Source organism: Rhinopithecus roxellana, chromosome 4 (genome assembly GCF_007565055.1).
Source record: "Rhinopithecus roxellana isolate Shanxi Qingling chromosome 4, ASM756505v1, whole genome shotgun sequence".
Classification (NCBI taxonomy): Eukaryota; Metazoa; Chordata; class Mammalia; order Primates; family Cercopithecidae; genus Rhinopithecus; species Rhinopithecus roxellana.
Genome location: NC_044552.1, coordinates 37463587 through 37482749, shown reverse-complemented (window position 1 = coordinate 37482749; position 19163 = coordinate 37463587). Strand labels below are relative to the sequence as shown.

Genomic DNA, 19163 nt, shown 5'->3' with positions numbered 1-19163 from the left:
CTTGGGAGGCCGAGGCGGAGAATTGCTTGAACCTGGGAGGCTGAGGTTTCAGTGAGCCGAGATCTCGTCACTGCCCTCCAGCCTGGGTGACAGAGTGCGACTCCATCTCAAGCAAACAAAAAAAGAAAAGTAATTGGCAAATCTTTTTGCTTGTGCCTTGCTATTTGAGTGGTGTGCTATGATAATATTTGTAAACTTAAAGGGTGGCATCCTTCTCTAGACATAACCCTTAAGGTTTTCATGAGGCTATTGGATGTGAAGCAGTGTTTTGTGTATTACATTGTTTCCTTATTGGGAAGATTCTCTATGGTCTCAATTTTAATTATTTAGATTCTCATGGAAAAGATTATAAAGGGGGAGGAGGGGAGAAACTAATTCATGTTTATCAAGTGCGTACTAATGGGCCAGGCAATGTTTTTGATGTTCACCTGCGTATTTTCATTCATTACTCAAAATGGTTTTACTCTAAGGCACATAGAGGTGAATTCAGACTGCTCATTGTTAGAGGAGGAGGCATGGTAGGAACCTTCACCTACCTCACTGCTTTCAGCACACGTCATCTTTTCTTTGCCCAAGCTGAGACGGGTTAGATTATCCTGCGCCTTCAATCATGAAATTCTCAGGTGTTCTCTAAAGCTCCATTGTCTCTCTGTGTCTTCTGTGATCTTTCAATGCTGATATTTGTGTGTGTGTGTGTGTGTGTGTGTTTTAAAGCTTGTTCTGCAGCCGGAACTGGAGAAGGAAGCCTCTGTTCTGTCTTCTCACCTTCATTCGTGCAGTGGGAAGCCATGACTCTTTTTTTGGAAAGTGTTATCACCCAGATGTTTCGAACGCTAGATAGAGAAGTAAGTAATTATTTCCCATGCTGACTGCATGATTGTTTTGACCTTTTTCTTTTATTTTCTCTTTCTTTTTTGAGACATGATCTCTGTTGCTCAGGCTGAAATGCAGTGGCACAATCATAGCTCTCTGTAACCTCCAACTCCTGGGCTCAAGCAATCCTCCTACCTCAGGCTCCTGAGGATCCAGGACTAGTCACATGCCACCACACCTGGCTAATTTATAATAGAAATGGAGTCTGTGTTGCCCAGGCTGATCTCAAACTCCTGGCCTCAAGCGATCCTCCTGCCTTGGCCTCCCAAGGTGCTGAGATTTCAGGCATGACCCACAACACCTGGCCAGTTTTTATCTTTTTTTAACTGGTAGTAGAATAGGAAGGTCTATGGATGTATGTCTTACAGAAAAGGAAGCAGATTTAGAGAGGCTAAATAGCATACTCAAGTTCAAACAGCTAATTAAATGGCAAAGCTGGGACCAAAACTCAGGTCTTTCTAACTCTAAGCCCTACCACATTTAGTATACATTTTAAGTACCACACTGCTTTAGAATACTGTAGGCCACCAGTATAGTGGCCACCTGTAGGTCTGAAAAGGAGGGTATGCACAGGGAGCCTCGACTGATCGGTAAAATCATATTTCTTAAAGTGGGCAGATGAAGATTTACTAAATTATAGAGAAATAGACGAAAGATATAATCCGATAATGTATAGAGGAGAACCTAAAGTAGCTGGTAAGCCGGGCACAGTGGCTCATGCCTATAATCCCAGCACTTTGGGAGGCCAAGGCGGGCAGATCACTTGAGTTCAGGAGTTCCAGACCAGCCTGGCCAACATGGTGAAACCTCGTCTCTACTAAAAATACAAAAATTAACTGGGCATGCTGGTGCACATCTGTAATCCCAGCTACTTCGGAGGCTGAGGTACGGGAATCACTTGAACCCAGGAGGCAGAGGCTGCAGTGAGCCAAGATCACGCCATTGCACTCCAGCCTGCGTGACAGTGAGATTCTGTCTCAAAAAAAAAAAAAAAAAGGGGTGGGGCACAGTGGCTTAGGCCTGTAATCCCAGCACTTTGGGAGGCTAAGCTGGGCGGATCACCTGAGGTCAGGAGTTCGAGATCAGCCTGGCCAACATGGCGAAACCCTGTCTCTACTAAAAATACAAAAATTAGCCGAGCGAGCATGGTGGTGGGTGCCTATAATCCCAGCTACTCAGGAGGCTAAGGCAGGAGAATCATTTGAACCCGGGAGGTGGAGGTTGCAGTGAGCTGAGATCGTGCCATTGCACTGAGCAACCAAGTGTGATATATAAAGTAGCTGATAAATCTGAAAAACATTCAGCCTCATGATCAATTGAAGAAATACAAAATTTAAAAGGTTTTAGGGAATAATATACTGCTGAGAAGATGGTAAGAAGCGCACACACAGCTGAGTACACACTTGTAATCCTAACACTTTGGGAGGCCAAGATGGGAGGAATGTTTGAACCCAGGAGTTTGAGACCAGTCTGGACAATATAGTGAGACCTCATCTCTACTAAAACTAAAAAAAAATTAGCCAGGCATGGTGGTGTGCACCAGTAGTCCCACCTACTTGGGAGGCTGAGGCCGCAGGATCACTTGAAACCAGGAGTTTGAGACCAGCCTGGTCGATATAACAACACTTCTACAACTTCTCTACAAAAATTTTTAAAAGTATCCAGGCATGGTGGTGCCCGCCTGTAGTCCTAGCTACTCAGGAGTCTAAGGCAGGAGGATCCCTTGAGCTCAAGAGTTTGAGGTTACAGCGAGCGATGATTGTGCCACTGCGCACTCCAGCCTAGGTGACAGAATGAGACCCTGTCTCTTTAAAAGATGAAAAGAAAGGCCGGGCGCGGTGGCTCAAGCCTCTAATCCCAGCACTTTGGGAGGCCGAGACGGGCGGATCACGAGGTCAGGCGATCGAGACCATCCTGGCTAACCCGGTGAAACCCCGTCTCTACTAAAAAATACAAAAAACTAGCCGGGCGAGGTGGCTGGCGCCTGTAGTCCCAGCTACTCGGGAGACTGAGGCAGGAGAATGGTGTGAACCCGGGAGGTGGAGCTTGCAGTGAGCTGAGATCCGGCCACTGCACTCCCGCCCGGGCGACAGAGCGAGACTCCGTCTCAAAAAAAAAAAAAAAAAAAGAAAATGTAGCCAAAATGGTTATTTCTGAGTGGAGGCAGTCATGTCAACCTCTGTTTTATGTCTTTTTTACAGGAAATTCCTGTTAATGATGGAATAGAGCTATTGCAGATGGTTCTGAACTTTGATACCAAGGATCCCCTCATCCTGTCCTGCGTCCTTACCAATGTCTCTGCACTCTTTCCATTTGTCACCTATAGACCAGAGTTCCTGCCCCAGGTCTTCTCTAAGGTATAAAGTCCATCTCCTTTGTAAATTTTATTTTGACATTTCTAAGTTAATTTTTATTTATTTTATTTTTTGGAGACAGGATCTTGCTACATTTCCCAGGTTGGACTCAAACTCCTAGTCTCAAGGGATCCTCACACCTCAGCCTTCTGAGTAGCTGAGACTACAAGCATGCACAACCACACCTGGTCTAAGCTAATTATCTTTGTAACTATTTTTGAAATTATGTGAGGCAAACTAATAAACACAGCTATTTATTCATTTATTAAATATCTACTCAGTACTTACTGCGGATCTGGCACCATGTTAGAGCCTCACTCTTTAGGAACACTCTGGGAAGAAAGGCACAAAAACAGTTAATGTTACCTATATGGCATTGCAATGAAGACTTGTATAAAGGAGAGTATTAGAGTGTGCTGTCGGGCTGGGAAGGGATTTATGAGAGGAAGGAACACTTTCTAGGTTTCCAGTTCAGTTGACTAGGTGGGTGATAGATCCACTACCTGAGTCAGAATACCAGATCAGGAAGGAGAACGGGGGTAAAGAAGAGAAAGCAGTGAGTATTTTGGAATACTGTGTTTGATGAATATGTAGAGCATCTTTGTGGAGACATCTCACAATAAATTGGCTATTTGAGGTTGAAGATCTAGACTCTAGAAAGTAACGAGATAAAATTAAAGCATCATCATCATAGAAGTCCCACGACTAAAAGTGAAGTCTTACTGAAGTGATGATGTATGTAGAGTTAGGAGACATGTGAGTCAAGCAAGGAACCTAGTGAATCGCCATCATTGGAGGAGTGGAGAAAAAAAACGAGAAGCTCCCACAGAAGGAAAAAGAGCCAGAGAAATGAAGAAAATGTTGTATCACAAGACCAGTAGAACTTCAGAAAAGTGGGCTCATTTGTTGGAAATTCTTTGAGTTGGAGAATGTTGTGAGTTTCTTGAGTATACCCTCATCTGAGTTTAATTCCATAATAGTGGCCAAGGAAGCAGTCTTATTTCATTGGAATGAGGAGTAAATGGGAAGTAATGAAATGGAATCGAGGGGACAGATCATACAACTTTTGATAAAAAGAAGAGAGAGGGGTTTCCATAGCCACGTAGTTGGGTGATAGCATGAATTGTTCTGGGATCCTATTGTAAAATGTTTTGATGGTAAAATTGTGACTCCGATGACTCTTGTAGAGGTATCTGAGAAAATGGACAATATGAATAAGCTCATGCCTGTAGTCCCAGCTACTCAGAAGGCTAAAGCAGGAGAATCAGTTGAGTCCAGGAATTCAAGGCTAGTCTGGGCAACATAGCAAGATCTCATCTCTAAAACAAATAAACAAACAAACGTGAGTGACCTTTTTTCCTCCTCTCCCTTAGCTATTTTCATCTGTCACTTTTGAAACTGTTGAAGAAAGTAAGGTAAGACCATTAATTAAGCCAATAGATTCTAACTTCTCAAGTACAAATGTATGAATACCTGATACTCAGTATATATTTTTATATAAATGGGAGGGGGTAGTAAAGGTGGTAGATTATCATATGATACGGTGTTTTGCCCTAGAGACACTATAGGGCATATAGGAAACATGGATTCTTGGTGGCTATAAATGTTACTCCATTTTACTCTTAGGGTTGTGAAAAATCATTGTGAACTTGCCCTTGACTGGGATACTTACATGATTCTATGCAGCACCTGTATATTGTATCAAAAGTAGCTCCGAGTTTGTTGAATGTCTCTTTTCAGGCCCCCAGAACCCGGGCAGTGAGGAATGTGAGGAGGCATGCTTGTTCCTCCATCATCAAGATGTGTCGTGACTACCCCCAGCTTGTGTTGGTAAGCTGCTGGACCCTGGCTGAAGTAGCCAAGTTTGGTTACATTTGTGTGTAAATCCAGCCTTCAGTGTACCTCACATAAATTAAAAACTAGAGGACGGGGACAGTGGCTCACATCTGTAATCCCAGCACTTCGGGAGGCTGAGGCGGATGGATCACAAGGTCAGGAGATCAAGACCATCCTGGCTAACACGGTGAAACCCCGTCTCCACCAAAAATACAAAAAAAAAATTAGCCGGGCGTGGTGGCGGGCCTGTGCGGGCGCCTGTAGTCCCAGCTACTCGGGAGGCAGAGGCAGGAGAATGGCATGAACCTGGGAGGCGGAGCTTGCAGTGAGCCGAAATCGAGCCACTGCACTCCAGCCTGGGCGACAGAGTGAGACTCAGTCTCAAAAAAAAAAGAAAAAAATGAAAAAACTTAGAAACTATAGCTTTGCATCAAATAAGCATCCTTGGCCGGGCATGGTGGCTCACACCTGTAATCCCAACACTTTGGGAGGCTGAGGTGGGTAGATCACCTGAGGCCAGGAGTTCGAAATCATCCTGGCCAACATGGTGAAGTCCCGTTTCTACTAAAAGTACAAAAAATTAGTTGGGCATGGTGGTGCATGCCTGTAATCCCAGCTACTCAGGAGGCTGAGGCAGGAGAAGCACTTGAACTCAGGAGGCGGCGGCTGCAGTGAGCCAAGACCGTGCCATTGGTCCAGCCTGGGCAGCGAGCAGAACTCCATCTCAAAAATAAATAAGTAAACATTCTTGAATTAGTATTTTCTTTTCTTTTTTTTTTTTTTTTTTTTTGAGACAGAGTCTTGCTCTGTCGCCCAGGCTGGAGTGCAGTGGCCAGATCTCAGCTCACTGCAAGCTCTGCCTCCCGGGTTCATGCCATTCTCCTGCCTCAGCCTCCCGAGTAGCTGGGACTACAGGCGCCTGCCACCTCGCCCGGCTAGTTTTTTTTGCATTTTTAGTAGAGACGGGGTTTTACCATGTTAAGCCAGGATGGTCTTGATCTCCTGACCTCGTGATCCGCCCATCTCGGCCTCCCAAAGTGCTGGGATTACAGGCTTGAGCCACCGCGCCCGGCCGAATTAGTATTTTCTTAGTATAGTTAGTAGTATAGTTAGAAATGTGATGGCAAATGTAATCTCTCTTCAAAATACAAATAGTTATCTGCCATATAGATTACTAAGTTTACCCCTATAATTCTACAACTCTTTACTATGTGATGGTCTTAATTACTACTGCCAAATGATGTGCCTGATCTTGAGAAAAGCCGATGCAAATCACAACCCTTTTCGGGGCATGGGGTTATAAGAAATGTAATATTACCCCAGCTTAAAAATCATCCAGAAATTTCTTCTCTGAATGCACAGCGGTTATCTCCATATATATATGTGTGTGTGTGTATGTATGTGTGTGTGTGTATATATATATATATATATATATAACAAGGTGATATTTTCACATTTGTGGTATGGGAAAGTGCAGTTATCCAAATACTCAAGAGCTATGTTCTGCCTAAATTACCTTGCTTATTTAGGCAAAATAAAGACGTATAACAGAATTAGCCAAATAATAGCCTTATAGGCCTGACTTTCCTGGGACTGCTTTGGTTTTCTTCTTTCTTGCTTGAGGGAGCCACCTCTCCTTGAAAATCAGACCTTTACCACCTCTGACTTTTTTTCTTTTTGATCTGTAGCCCAATTTTGACATGCTTTATAACCATGTGAAGCAACTCCTCTCCAATGAGCTACTGCTGACACAAATGGAGAAGTGTGCCCTCATGGAAGCCCTGGTTCTCATTAGCAACCAATTCAAGAACTACGAGCGTCAGAAGGTGTTCCTAGAGGAGCTGATGGCACCAGTAGCCAGCATCTGGCTTTCTCAAGACATGCACAGGTAAAGGAGACCCCTTGCCCTGACTCACTCACAAGCACCCATTTTAGTTTCAGAGCTAGGCCCAGGGTGGGGTAGGGGTTAAGGATATTGAAGTGTGATGGCATTATCCATGATATCTGAAGTTCTCTAAAAGTAGTCTTTTGTAATTTAATCTCTGGTTCAATTAGATTGTGGGTGGGGAAGGCACAGAGTGAGACACCTGTGGTGTCTGCATTGCAACACCAGCACATTTAGAGAAATGAGAACAGCTAGGAAAGGCCATACAACCACACAGACACTTACCTATGCTCATACAGTAGAGAAATTATTTTCTTCTTTATATTTTCAAGATTATATCCTTGTTTAATTCTTAAACTGTTACTAATAACATTTGGGAGTGGGAAGGGAAGTTTGAACCTTCAAATGACAGCTGACAATTAGTATGATTATACTCCTCTCACTATAAAAACTGTTCTTAAGGGCCAAATAATCACAGCCTGTTAACGCCTGTGGAAGACACTGTCCTTGTTTAAAATCATGATATAACTTGTATTTCCCCGTCCAACCTTCAGAGTGCTGTCAGATGTTGATGCTTTCATTGCGTATGTGGGTACAGATCAGAAGAGCTGTGACCCAGGCCTGGAGGATCCCTGTGGCTTAAACCGTGCACGAGTAAGACTTTCTGGGAATGGGAAGTGGCGTTGGCCGTGGGTAGGAGTAGGGTGTTGTCTTTTGTCAAGTTTCTCATAGATTTGTTTTTTCTATACTGGTGAGAAACGTGGAAGTCTCCACTTCCCTAAGCTTCTCCTTTCTTTTCTTCTTTAGTCTTGAATTCTTGAGTTAGTTCCCACAGCAGAGCAGATGGTCTTTTCTATGAAGTCATTATTTTGGCTTTAAGGATCTCTAAATAGCTCTGAAGACTGAAGGTGTAATGAGGAAGTAGGTCAGAACTTGGTCAGCAGGGTGAGTCCTCCCTGCCATTGCTCTCTGGCATGTAAAGTCTTAAGTGATGGCTTAACTTGCAAACCTGAGATTTTTCAGTGCTTTGCTATATTTAAATAAGCATTGTTCCTGGCTCCATTATGGCACAAGTCCCATTAATTAACCTGGCAAGTAGTAGGTTGATTCAGAGTACCGTGAGGGGGGATTAGGACACTAGCTGTCAAGGCCCAAGCTGGAGGGTGCAGGATCAACTCAAAGAAGATGAAATGATGGCATTTTAAACACTTTGTTTTGGATCGTATCTAAGCCACCTTCTCATCAGGGTCCTGTGGGTGGGTCACTGCAGCTCCTAGAAAGATAGCTTACTGAAAGGGAAGTTTCCAGAGCCTACCACTGGCCCTGAAAATGGCAGTGAGAGGATCCCTCTTGGACTTCACCTTAAAGGAAGGGATGGGGGATTGCCGGGGAGCAGAGGATTATTTCATTCTCTCTGGCCTCTGTGTCACTTTTGCCAGAACCTTGAATATATCTAACAGTATTTTGTCTTTTTTTTTCCTTTTTATATTTATCTGTCATTCTTGTTTTTCTATAGATGAGCTTTTGTGTATACAGCATTCTGGGTGTTGTGAAACGAACTTGCTGGCCCACTGACTTAGAAGAGGCCAAAGCTGGGGGATTTGTGGTGGGTTATACATCCGGTGGAAATCCAATCTTCCGTAACCCCTGCACAGAGCAGATTCTGAAACTTCTTGACAATTTGCTTGCGCTCATAAGGTGAGTCAGAATAATGGCTTTTCTCTGTTTTTTACTTTACCTTAAAACTTTCAAAAGTTTAGTCTGTTTATATGTCTTCATATCTTAGTGGTATTAATGAGGGATTGATTTAAGTCTTGTTTCTTTCTAGAGGGTGTCTCGGTTTTTAAAAAATAACATCAGCTCTCACTTGTATAAATCTTAATTTCCATATAAACCCAAGGGGCTAATCCCAAAAGGGCTTTTCTCATTTTGAGCCTCCTCTTTGTTGTTCTTCCATTTCTTTATACTTCATCCCTATTTTTACTTGTAAGTTTTATTTGGTCTAAATTTTTTAGTAAAGGAATTGCTCTGAGTCTGAGCTCAAATGAACCAAACAACCGCTGGCTGAACATGCTAAACAAAGGAATTACACATTTTTCATCTGAGTTTGCTGGGTCTTTGGTTCTCAAAACTGAGTCCTAAGGCCAGTAGCATTAGCATCACCTGAGAGTTTATTTCAAATGCAGAATCAAGGCCCCACCCCAGACATATTAAATCAGAATCTGCATTTTAACTAGATCCCCAGATGGTTTATATACACATTAAACATTCAGAATCACTGCTCTAGATCACATGAGTTAATATATTCAAGTGGAAGTAGGCCAGTATAGGCTTATCAGTTACTAGATAGATATTTGATGACTCAGGGATGCTCTCTAAATAAAAAGATAGATTTTTTATATAATTCAGTTATTGGCCAAAGAGTGCTTTTTTTGTATCTCACAGGATTTTTTTTTTTTTTTTTTTTTTTTTGAGACAGAGTCTCACGCTGTCAACCAGGCGGCTGGGAGTGCAGTGGCGCAATCTTGGCTCACTGCAACCTCCACTTCCCAGGCTTAAGCAGTTCTCCTGCCTCAGCCACCCAAGTAGCTGGGACTATAGGTGTTCACCACCACTCCCGGCTAATTTTTGTATTTTTAGTAGAGACAGGGTTTCCCCATATTAGCCAGGCTGGTCTCGAACTCCTGGCCTCAAGTGATCCGTCCACCCCGGCCTCCCAAAGGGCTAGGATTCCAGGAGTGAGCCATCGCACCTGGCCTCTCACAGGAATTTTAAAATTACATCGTTGGAGCTCTTTTTCAGTACTTTTTAGCCCTTTCTCCAGGGAGTAAAAGCAGTCTCAACTGGGCAAACCAAATTATTCATGTCTGATGGAAGCTCTCCTGGCAATAGACACCTAAGACCTGAAGCCTAAGAACCAAAGATTTTAAATTAATGTTGACAAATTGGAGTGCTGGAGTGTCTGATAAAGTTGTCATTGTGGACATATCTGTGGAAATAGACAATATTTAGGCCAGGTGCAGTGGCTCACACCTGTAATCCCAGCACTTTGGGAGGCCACGGCAGGTGGATCACTTGAGGTCAGGAGTTTGAGACCAGCCTAGCCAACATGGTGAAACCCCATCTCTACTAAAAATACAAAAATTAGCTGGACCTGGTGGCGCATGCCTGCAATCCCAGCTACTCCAGAGGCTGAGGCAGGAGAATTGCTTGAACCCGCAAGCTAAGATCACACAACTTCACTCCAGCCTGGGCGACAGAGTGAGACTTCCATCTCAAAATAAATAAATAAATAAAAAATAATATTTTCTTTTGATTTCAAAAGGAGGAAAGAGGTCTCTAAAAAGAAGTAGGACTTGTACTGAGAGGGTTAAACATTCAGTCAAGGAAGGGATTGTTTCCATCGTGATGTTTTTATTAATAGAGATGGGGTTTTGCCATGTTGCCCAGGCTGGTCTCAAACAGCTGAGCCTGCCTCAGTCTCCCAAAGTGCTAGGATTACAAGTGTGAGCCACCACACCCAACCCTATAGTGATGTTTTTTAAAACCACAAGGTTCTTCTGCAGCTAGAGAAATGTGAAAGTGATGGAAATCATAGGGCAAGAAACTAATCAACTAGGCCTTTTTAGGCCTGTGGCCAGAATCTGTGTGGTAACAACCCAGACATGGAAACGGGGTTCATTCCTGGTTGGGTCTAGAGGCCACAAGACAATAGTATGGTTATCATTTTTTATATAATTTTCTTTTCTTTTTTTTTTTTTTTTTTGAGGCGGAGTCTCGCTCTGTCGCCCGGACTGGAGTGCAGTGGCCAGATCTCAGCTCACTGCAAGCTCCGCCTCCCGGGTTCCCGCCATTCTCCTGCCTCAGCCTCCCGAGTAGCTGGGACTACAGGCGCCCACCACCTCGCCCGGCTAGTTTTTGTATTTTTAGTAGAGACGGGGTTTCACCGTGTTAGCCAGGATGGACTCGATCTCCTGACCTCGTGATCCGCCCATCTCGGCCTCCCAAAGTGCTGGGATTACAGGCTTGAGCCACCGCGCCCGGCTATAATTTTCTTTTTTAAAAAGTATGATCTCTTTTCAATTTCTAGTTACCTTCCTATCAGTAGAGCAAGATTCTCACGTGTTCACTGTCTTTCTCCAGTTTTTTCTCTATAAATTCACTATTCCTATTTTCTATAGAAAGACAATGGAAAGTATATAATTGCTGTTGGTAGATAAGTAGGTCTTGAATTTATTTTGCAAACAAGACCTGTTTTGTCTATCTTTTCATTTAGGAGGCTAAAAGCAGAGTCAGCTTGACTTTAAGGACTCTATTTTCTTAGTCTTCAGATGGTTATCATTTTGATATTTTTCTAAGAGTTCAGTGCTTTTAGAAAATTCAGAAAATCAAAATGCATTTTGAAAAATGCCTAACGTGTAATGATTGAGTAGATTGCTTGAACAGTGTGCAGCTAGAGCTATTAGAGTTTTGCTTTTTTAGTAAATTTTATTGGCTGGGCGCAGTGGCTCACGCCTGTAATCCCAGCACTTTGGGAGGCCGAGGCACATGGATCACTTAAGGTCAGGAGTTCGAGACCAGCCTGATAAACATGGTGAAACCCCACCTCTACTAAAAATGCAAAAATTAGCCAGGTGTGGCAGCGGGTGCCTGTAATCCCAGCTACTCAGGAGGCTGAGGCAGGAGAATCACTTGAACCCAGGAGGCGGAGGTTGCAGTGAGCCAAGGTCACACCACTGCACTCCAGCCTGGGTGACAGGGAAGACTCCATCTCAAAAAAGAAAAAAAATTAAATAAATAAATTTTATCTTGAAGTGTAACATTTATATAGAAAAGGGCATAACTTGTGACTGTGTGTAGATGAATTTTCACAAAGTGGGACACATTCATGTAATCAGCACTCAGATCAAGCAGCAGCTTGATCTCAAAGATAACTACTATTCTGATTTGCATTTATTTATTTATTTACTTACTTACTTACTTTTGAGGCAGGGTCTTGTACTGTCGCCCAGGCTGGGGTGTAGTGTTGCGATCACGGCTCACTGCAGCTTCGACCTCATGGGCTCAAGCAGTCCTCCCACCTCAGCCTCCTGGAGTAGCTAGGACTACAGGCGTGAGCAGCCATGCCCAGCTAATTTTTAACTTTTTGGTAGAGACAGGTTCTCTCTCTGTTGCCGAGGCTAGTCTTGAACTCATGGGCTCAAGGGATCCTCCCATCCCAGCCTCCCAAAGTGCTGGGATAACAGATGTGAGCCACCTCACCCGGCCCACTATTCTGACTTTTAACATTTTGCCCAGGTTTTTGAACTTTATGAAAATGAAATCAGAAGTATGCACCTTTTGGTGTCTGCCTTCTTTTTGCTCAATATTTTATTTCTGAGGTTCATCCATGTTACTGCATGTACTTGTGGTTTTTTTGTTCTCCTTGCTTATATGATATTTTATTGTGTGAATATGCTGTAACTATTCAGCCTTGATGGACTTTTGGGTGATATTTTAATATTACAGATCATGCTGCTGTTGACATTCTTATGTCAAATATGTTTTGGTGAACATATATACATAATTTGTGTTGGATACACACATAGGAGTTGAATTCCTAGCTTATAAGAAATGTGTATTTTCTGTTTTTATAGATGCAAGCTGTTTTTTAAAGTGGTTGTAGTAATTTATATTCCCACCAGTTATATGCTGGAGTTGGGAGTTTTAAATTACTATTTTTTGGCCGGGCACAGTGGCTCACGCCTGTAATCCCAGCACTTTGGGAGGCCAAGGCAGGTGGATCACTTGAGGTCATGAGTTTGAGACCAGCTTAGCCAACATGATGCAACCCCGTCTCTACTCAAAATACAAAAAAAAAAAAAAATTAGCTGGGCGTTGTGGGGGGTGCCTGTAATTCCAGCTACTCAGGAGACTGAGGTAGGAGAATCTGCTTGAACCTGGGAGGTGGAGGTTGCAGTGAGCCGAGATCATGCTACTGCACTCCAGCCTGGGCAACAGAGTAAGACTCCATCTCAAAAAAAAAAATTGAAAAGTAAATAAATTACTATTTGTTTTGTTTGTTTGTTTTTTTGAGACGGAGTCTCACTCTGTCACCTAGGCTGGAGAGCAGTGGTGCGATCTCAGCTCACTGCAAGCTCCAACTCCCGCGCTCACACCATTATCCTGCCTCAGCCTCCCGAGTAGCTGGGACTACAGGCGCCTGCCACCACGCCCAGCTAATTTTTTGTATTTTTAGTAGAGACAGGGTTTCACTGTGTTAGCCAGGATGGTCTCGATCTCCTGACCTCGTGATCTGCCCACCTCGGCCTCCCAAAGTGCTGGGATTACAGGCATGAGCCACCGCACCCGGCCAAATTACTATTTTTTTAGTAGAGAAAAGTTTGCGTTCCTTAAGAATGAGGCAAGGTATTGATAGCACCTCCTGCATCAAATAGTCTGATAATAGAAGGTGTTGAAGCTGTGCTGTCCATCATGGAAGCCACTAGCCACATGAAACTATTGAGCACTTCAAGCATTACTAGTCAAGTGTTAACAGCACTTTTAGAATTTGTCTGGTAGGCTTTCCAGTTTTTGCTGGAAAGCTCCTTAAAGAAAAAAAATAAAAAATTAAAAAATAAAAATGACTAGCCTGAATTGAGATGAACTGTAAGTATAAAATACACACTAGACTTCTAAAATCGGCCAGGCGCAGTGGCTCATGCCTGTAATCCTAGCACTTTGGGAGGCTAAGGCCTTAGGCAGATCACTTGAGGTCAAGAGTTCAAAACCAGTGTGGCCAATATGGTGAAACCCCATTGCTACTAAAAATACAAAAATTAGCCCGGCATGGTGTTGTGCATGCTTGTAATACCAGCTACTCAAAAGGCTGATGCAGGAGAATCACTTGAACCCAGGAGATGGAGGTTGCAGTAAGCTAAGATTGTGCCGCTGCACCGCAGCCTAGGAGAAAGACTCCTAGGCTCTATCTCAAAAAAGAAGTATTGGATTACTACAGTACTTATGAAATGAAGTACTGATAATTACTACACTGTGGATAAACCTTCAAAACGTTATGCTGAGTGAAAGAAGCCAGACACAAAAGGCTATATATTGTATTATTTCATTTTTATGGAATATCTGGAGTAGTAAATCCATAGAGACAGAAAGTACATTGGCGATTGCCTCAGGTTGGAGAGGAGAAAAAGGTATAGATCCCCACTGCTACTGCTTAATGGGTCTGGCAGTTATTTCGGGGCAATGGAAATGTTTTGGAACCAGGTAGAGGTTGTTTATGCAACACTTTGAAAGTATTAAATACCACTGAATTGTGAACTTTAAGATGGTTAGGTTTTGGTGGGGATTATTTTTGTTAGTTTTTTAAAGTTTTGTGGGTACACAGTACATGCATATATTTATGGGGTACATAAGATGTTTTGATACAGGCATGCGATGCATAATAATCACATCATGTAAAATGGGGTATCCATCCCCTCAAGCATGTATCCTTTGTGTTACAAACAATCCAGTTATACTCAACTGCAGTTGTACTTGTTAAATGTACAATCAAAATTTTTATTGACTATAGTCACCCTGTTGTGCTAGGAAATACTAGATCTTATTCATTCTTTCTGGGTTTTTTGTACCCTTTAACCATCCCTGCCTTACCCCTAACCCATCACTACCCTCCCCAGCCCCTCTGCTAACCATCCTTACACTCTGTATGTCTATGAGTTGAATTGTTTTAATTTTTAGATTCCACAAAGAGTGAGAACATGTGATGTGTCCTTCTGTGCCTGGCTTATTTCACTTAGCATAATGACCTCCAGTGCCATCCATATTGTTGCAAATGACAAGATCTTTTTTTTTTTTTTTTTATGGTGAATAGTACTCCTAAAGTGGTTAGTTTTATGTTACGTGAATTATGCCTCAATTTTTTAAAATTTTAATAAAAATAAAGCTGGTTCTTTGAAAATACCAGTGATAACATTAGTAAATTCAAAAACTTAAGAGAAATAGGGCTGGCACTTTGGGAGGCCACAGCAGGAACACTGCTGGAGACCAGCCTGGGCAACATAGCAAGACCCCATCTTGATTTTTTAATTTATTTTTTTTGAAATGGAGTCTCACTCTTGTTGCCCAGGCTGGCATGCAAAGGCATGATCTCGGCTCGTTTCAACCTCAGGTTCAAGTGATTCTCCTGTCTCAGCCCCGTGAGTAGCTGGGATTACAGGCATGCACCACCATGCCTGGCTAATTTTGTATCTTCAGTAGAGACAGGGTTTCACCATGTTGGCCAGCCTGGTCTCAAACTCCTGACCTCAGGTGATCCACCCTCCTAGGCCTCTCAAAGTACTGGGATTACAGGCGTGCACCACCATGCCCGGCTAATTTTGTATCTTCAGTAGGGACAGGATTTCATCATGTTGGCCAGGCTGATTCTCAAACTCCTGATCTCAGGTGATCCGCCAACCTTGACCTCCCAAAGTGTTGGGATTATAGATGTGAGCCACCATACCCGGCCCCATCTCTACTTGTAAAAATAAAATATTTAAAAATGGATAATTTCCAGGGAAAATGTAACTTGTTCTAACTCAAAAAGACAGAAAACCTAAAGAGATATAAACTTCATATTAATTATATTGGTAGTAGTTAAATTAGACCAAAAAACTCCAGGCCTAAATGATTTTATATGGGAGTTCTCCCAGACCTTCAAGGAGCAGATAATTTATCTCTTAGACAAACTATTCCCAATAATAGAAAAATGTAGTGCTCCATAACTCATTTCATGAGGCTTATGTATTTTGATACCAAAACCAGACATTGACAGTACCAAAGAGGAAAATTATGCGCCTAAATCTCTTGTAAACGTAGAGACAAAAATCCCAAATCAAAAGTAATATGGAGCTAGTAATAAGTCTTTTAATATAACCACATTTTCATTGTTATATCTCAAAATACTACCAAAATACTACCAGTAATTCAATATCCAGTATACAACCAGTACTCAAATATCACCAAATGTTTTCCTTTTTTCTGTTTATCCACACAAGGTTTATATATATTTAAGATATCTCTTAGTCACTAAATTAGGCTTAGCATGGTGCCTCACACTTGTGATCTCAGCAATTTGGGAGGCTGAGGCAGGCGGATCCTTGAGGCTAAGAGTTTGAGACCAACCTGGCCAACATGACAAAACCCCATCTCTACTAAAAATTAAAAAAAAAAGTAATCAGGTGTGGTGGTGTGCCCTGTAGTCTCAGCTACTTGGGAGGCTGAGGCACGAGAATCACTTGAACCCAGCAGGTGGAGATTGCAGTGAGCTGAGATCATGCCACTGTACTTTTGGAGATAGTCTCGCTCTGTCACCCATGCTGAAGTGCACTGGTGCTATCTCAGCTCAATGCAACCTCCGCCTCCCGGGATCAAGCAATTCTCCTGCCTCAGCCTCTCGAGTAGCTGGGATTACAGGTGTGTGCCACCACACTCGGCTAATTTTTTGTATTGTTAGTAGATACAGGGTTTTGCCCTGTTACCCAGGCTGGTCTCGAACTCCTGAGCTCAACTGATCCACCTGCTTCAGCCTCCTGAAGTGCTGGGATTACAGCTGTGAGCCACCATGCCCGGCCCTCTTTTTCAATTTATTTGTTGAAAAAGGTAGACTTGTATTTCCAGAGTTTCCCCTGGTGAAATTTTGATGATTGAATTTCTGTAGTATTGTTTGTTGTAGTCTACTTTGCTTTGTTTTTGTTATATGTGAATATGTCTAGAGGAGGGGTTGGCAGTCTGCAGCCTGAGGACCAAATGCAAGCCTCCACGTGTTTGTAAGTAAACTTTTATTGGAACACACCATGGCCATTCATTTACCTACCGTTTATGGCTGCTATTGAGCTTCAATGCAGAGTTGAGTTGTTGAGGACAGACAACCGTATTGCTGGCCAAGCTTAAAACATACTAATAATGACCTCCAGTCTAGAAAACTGACCTCATACCAGTTCAGTTTTTTTAGCAGATACTCCTTTGGAGGTGATGATGGGTTCAACACAATAGTAAAGGTGCCTTTAAAAGACTCCCAGGTATGTATTACAGGTTGATTTATGAAGAAGTAATGAAAGGTAGTGAGAAAAGGATGGCTGGGAATAGTGGCTCATGGCTATAATTTCAGCACTTTAGGAGGCCAGGGCAGGAGGATCTCTTGGGGCCAGGAGTTTGTGACTAGTCTGGGCAACACAGAGAGACCCTTTCTCTATTTAAAAAAAAAAAAAAAATTTTTTTTTAATTAGCCAGGTGTGGTGGTACACACTTAAGAGTCCCAGCTACGCAGGAGCCTGAGGTGGAAGGGCCACTTGAGCCCAGGAGTTTGAGGCTGCAGTGAGCTATGATCACACCACTGCAATCCAGCCTGGGCAATAGAGTGAGACCCTGTCTCTTTAAAAACAAAAATCAATTATTAAATGTTGGGACAGTTGGCTTTCTATGGGGAAAAAAACAATTAGATTCCTACCAGTCACCATACACAGAAAAAATTTTCAGGTGTTTTAAAACCCAAAAAGTAAAGCTTCTTTTTGAGATGGAGTCTCGCTCTGTCACCCATGCTGGAGTGCAGTGGCATGACCTTGGCTCACTGCAACCTTTGCCTTCTGGGTTCAAGCGATTCTCCTGCCTCAGCCTCCTGAGTAGCTGGGATTTACAGGTGTGTGTCACCATGCCTAGATAATTTCTGTATTTTAAGTAAAGATAGGGTTTCACCATGTTGACCGGGGCCTGACCTCGTGATACACCCACCTTGGCATCCCATAGTGCTGGGACTACAGGCATGAGCCACTGCATCTGGCCAAAGTAAAACTTCTAGACCATATTTACGGCATGAGGTTAGTGAATGACTTTTTTTTTCCCCCCGAGATGGAGTCTCACTGTCTTGCCCAGGCTGGAGTGCAGTGGCATAATCTCAGCTCACGACAATCTCTGCCTCCTGGGTTCAAGCGATTCTTATGCCTTCACCTGCCAAGTAGCTGGGGTTATAGGCATGCACCACCACGCCCGGCTAATTTTTATATTTTTAGTAGAGACGGGGTTTCACCATGTTGGCCAGGCTGGTCTCAAACTCCTGACCTCAGGTGATCCGTCTGCCTTGGCCTCTCAAAGTGCTGGGATTACAGGCATGGGCCACTGTGCCTGGCCAGGGTAGCGAATGACTTTTTTTTTCAAGAGGGAGTCTCGCTCTGTCACCCAGGCTGGAGCACAGTGGCACGATCTTGGCTCACCTGGGTTCAAGTGATTCTCCTGCCTCAGCCTCCGGAGTAGCTGGGATTATAGGCAAACACCACCACACTCATGAAATTTTTATATTTTTAGTAGAGTCAGGGTTTTACCATGTTGGCCAGGCTGGTCTTGATCTCCTGGCCTCAGGTGATTCGCCGGCCTCGGCCTCCCAGAGTGCTAGGATTACAGGCGTTGAGCCACTGCGCCCAGCCTAGAAAGACTTCTTTTTTTTTTTTTTTTTTTTTTTTTGAGACTGCTCTGTCGCCCAGGCTGAAGTACAGTGGCGTGATCTCAGCTCACTGCAAGCTCCGCCTCCCGGGTTCACGCCATTTTCCCGCCTCAGCCTCCCGAGTAGCTGGGACTACAGGCACCTGCCACCATGTCCGGCTAATTTTGCTTTTGTATTTTTAGTCCAGAGGGGGTTTCACCATGTTAGCCAGGATGGTCTCGATCTCCTGACCTCGTGATCCACTGCACCTGGCCTCTAGAATGACTTCCTAAGCAAGAACAAAAAGAACAAACTATGGAGGCTTAAACATGGTCTAAAAGAGGTTTTCATTTTGCATTTTAAACCTGTAGCCGCCGGGCGCGGTGGCTCAAGCCTGTAATCCCAGCACTTTGGGAGGCCGAGACGGGCGGATCACGAGGTCAGGAGATCGAGACCATCCTGGCTAACACGGTGAAACCCCATCTCTACTAAAAAATACAAAAAACTAGCCAGGTGAGGTGGCGGGCGCTTGTAGTCCCAGCTACTCAGGAGGCTGAGGCAGGAGAAAGGCGTAAACCTGGGAGGCGGAGCTTGCAGTGAGCTGAGATCCGGCCACTGCACTCCACCCCGGGCGACAGAGCGAGACTCCGTCTCAAAAAAAGAAAAAAAAAAAAAAAAAAACCTGTAGCCACCACTCCTGGCACCCACGACCACACCTGGCTAATTTTTATATTTTTAGTAGAGACTGGGTTTCACCATGTTGGCC

General features: G+C 43.4%; 2 protein-coding genes and 2 non-coding genes across 4 annotated transcripts in view; 2 read left to right on the top strand and 2 right to left on the bottom strand.

Annotated features, from left to right (window-relative positions):
- The window catches only part of POLR1C (RNA polymerase I and III subunit C), a 46284-nt gene that overhangs the window by 7926 nt on the left and 19195 nt on the right, over positions 1-19163 (bottom strand). The window contains exon 9 of the mRNA XM_030928309.1: positions 3516-3559. Within this exon, the coding sequence (XP_030784169.1) occupies positions 3558-3559 (2 nt within the window). The 3' untranslated portion in view covers positions 3516-3557. The remainder of the gene's footprint in view (positions 1-3515; positions 3560-19163) is intronic.
- XPO5 (exportin 5) overlaps positions 1-19163 on the top strand; it is a 55153-nt gene that overhangs the window by 22152 nt on the left and 13838 nt on the right. The window contains exons 14-20 of the mRNA XM_010369735.1: positions 715-845; positions 3075-3230; positions 4601-4642; positions 4968-5057; positions 6752-6951; positions 7503-7602; positions 8465-8646. Coding sequence (XP_010368037.1) covers positions 715-845; positions 3075-3230; positions 4601-4642; positions 4968-5057; positions 6752-6951; positions 7503-7602; positions 8465-8646 — 901 coding nt within the window. The remainder of the gene's footprint in view (positions 1-714; positions 846-3074; positions 3231-4600; positions 4643-4967; positions 5058-6751; positions 6952-7502; positions 7603-8464; positions 8647-19163) is intronic.
- On the bottom strand, positions 11153-11279 carry LOC115897181. The gene has a single exon (XR_004057110.1).
- On the top strand, positions 13475-13537 carry LOC115897149. The gene has a single exon (XR_004057080.1). It is a non-coding gene; the product is annotated as a U7 small nuclear RNA (small nuclear RNA).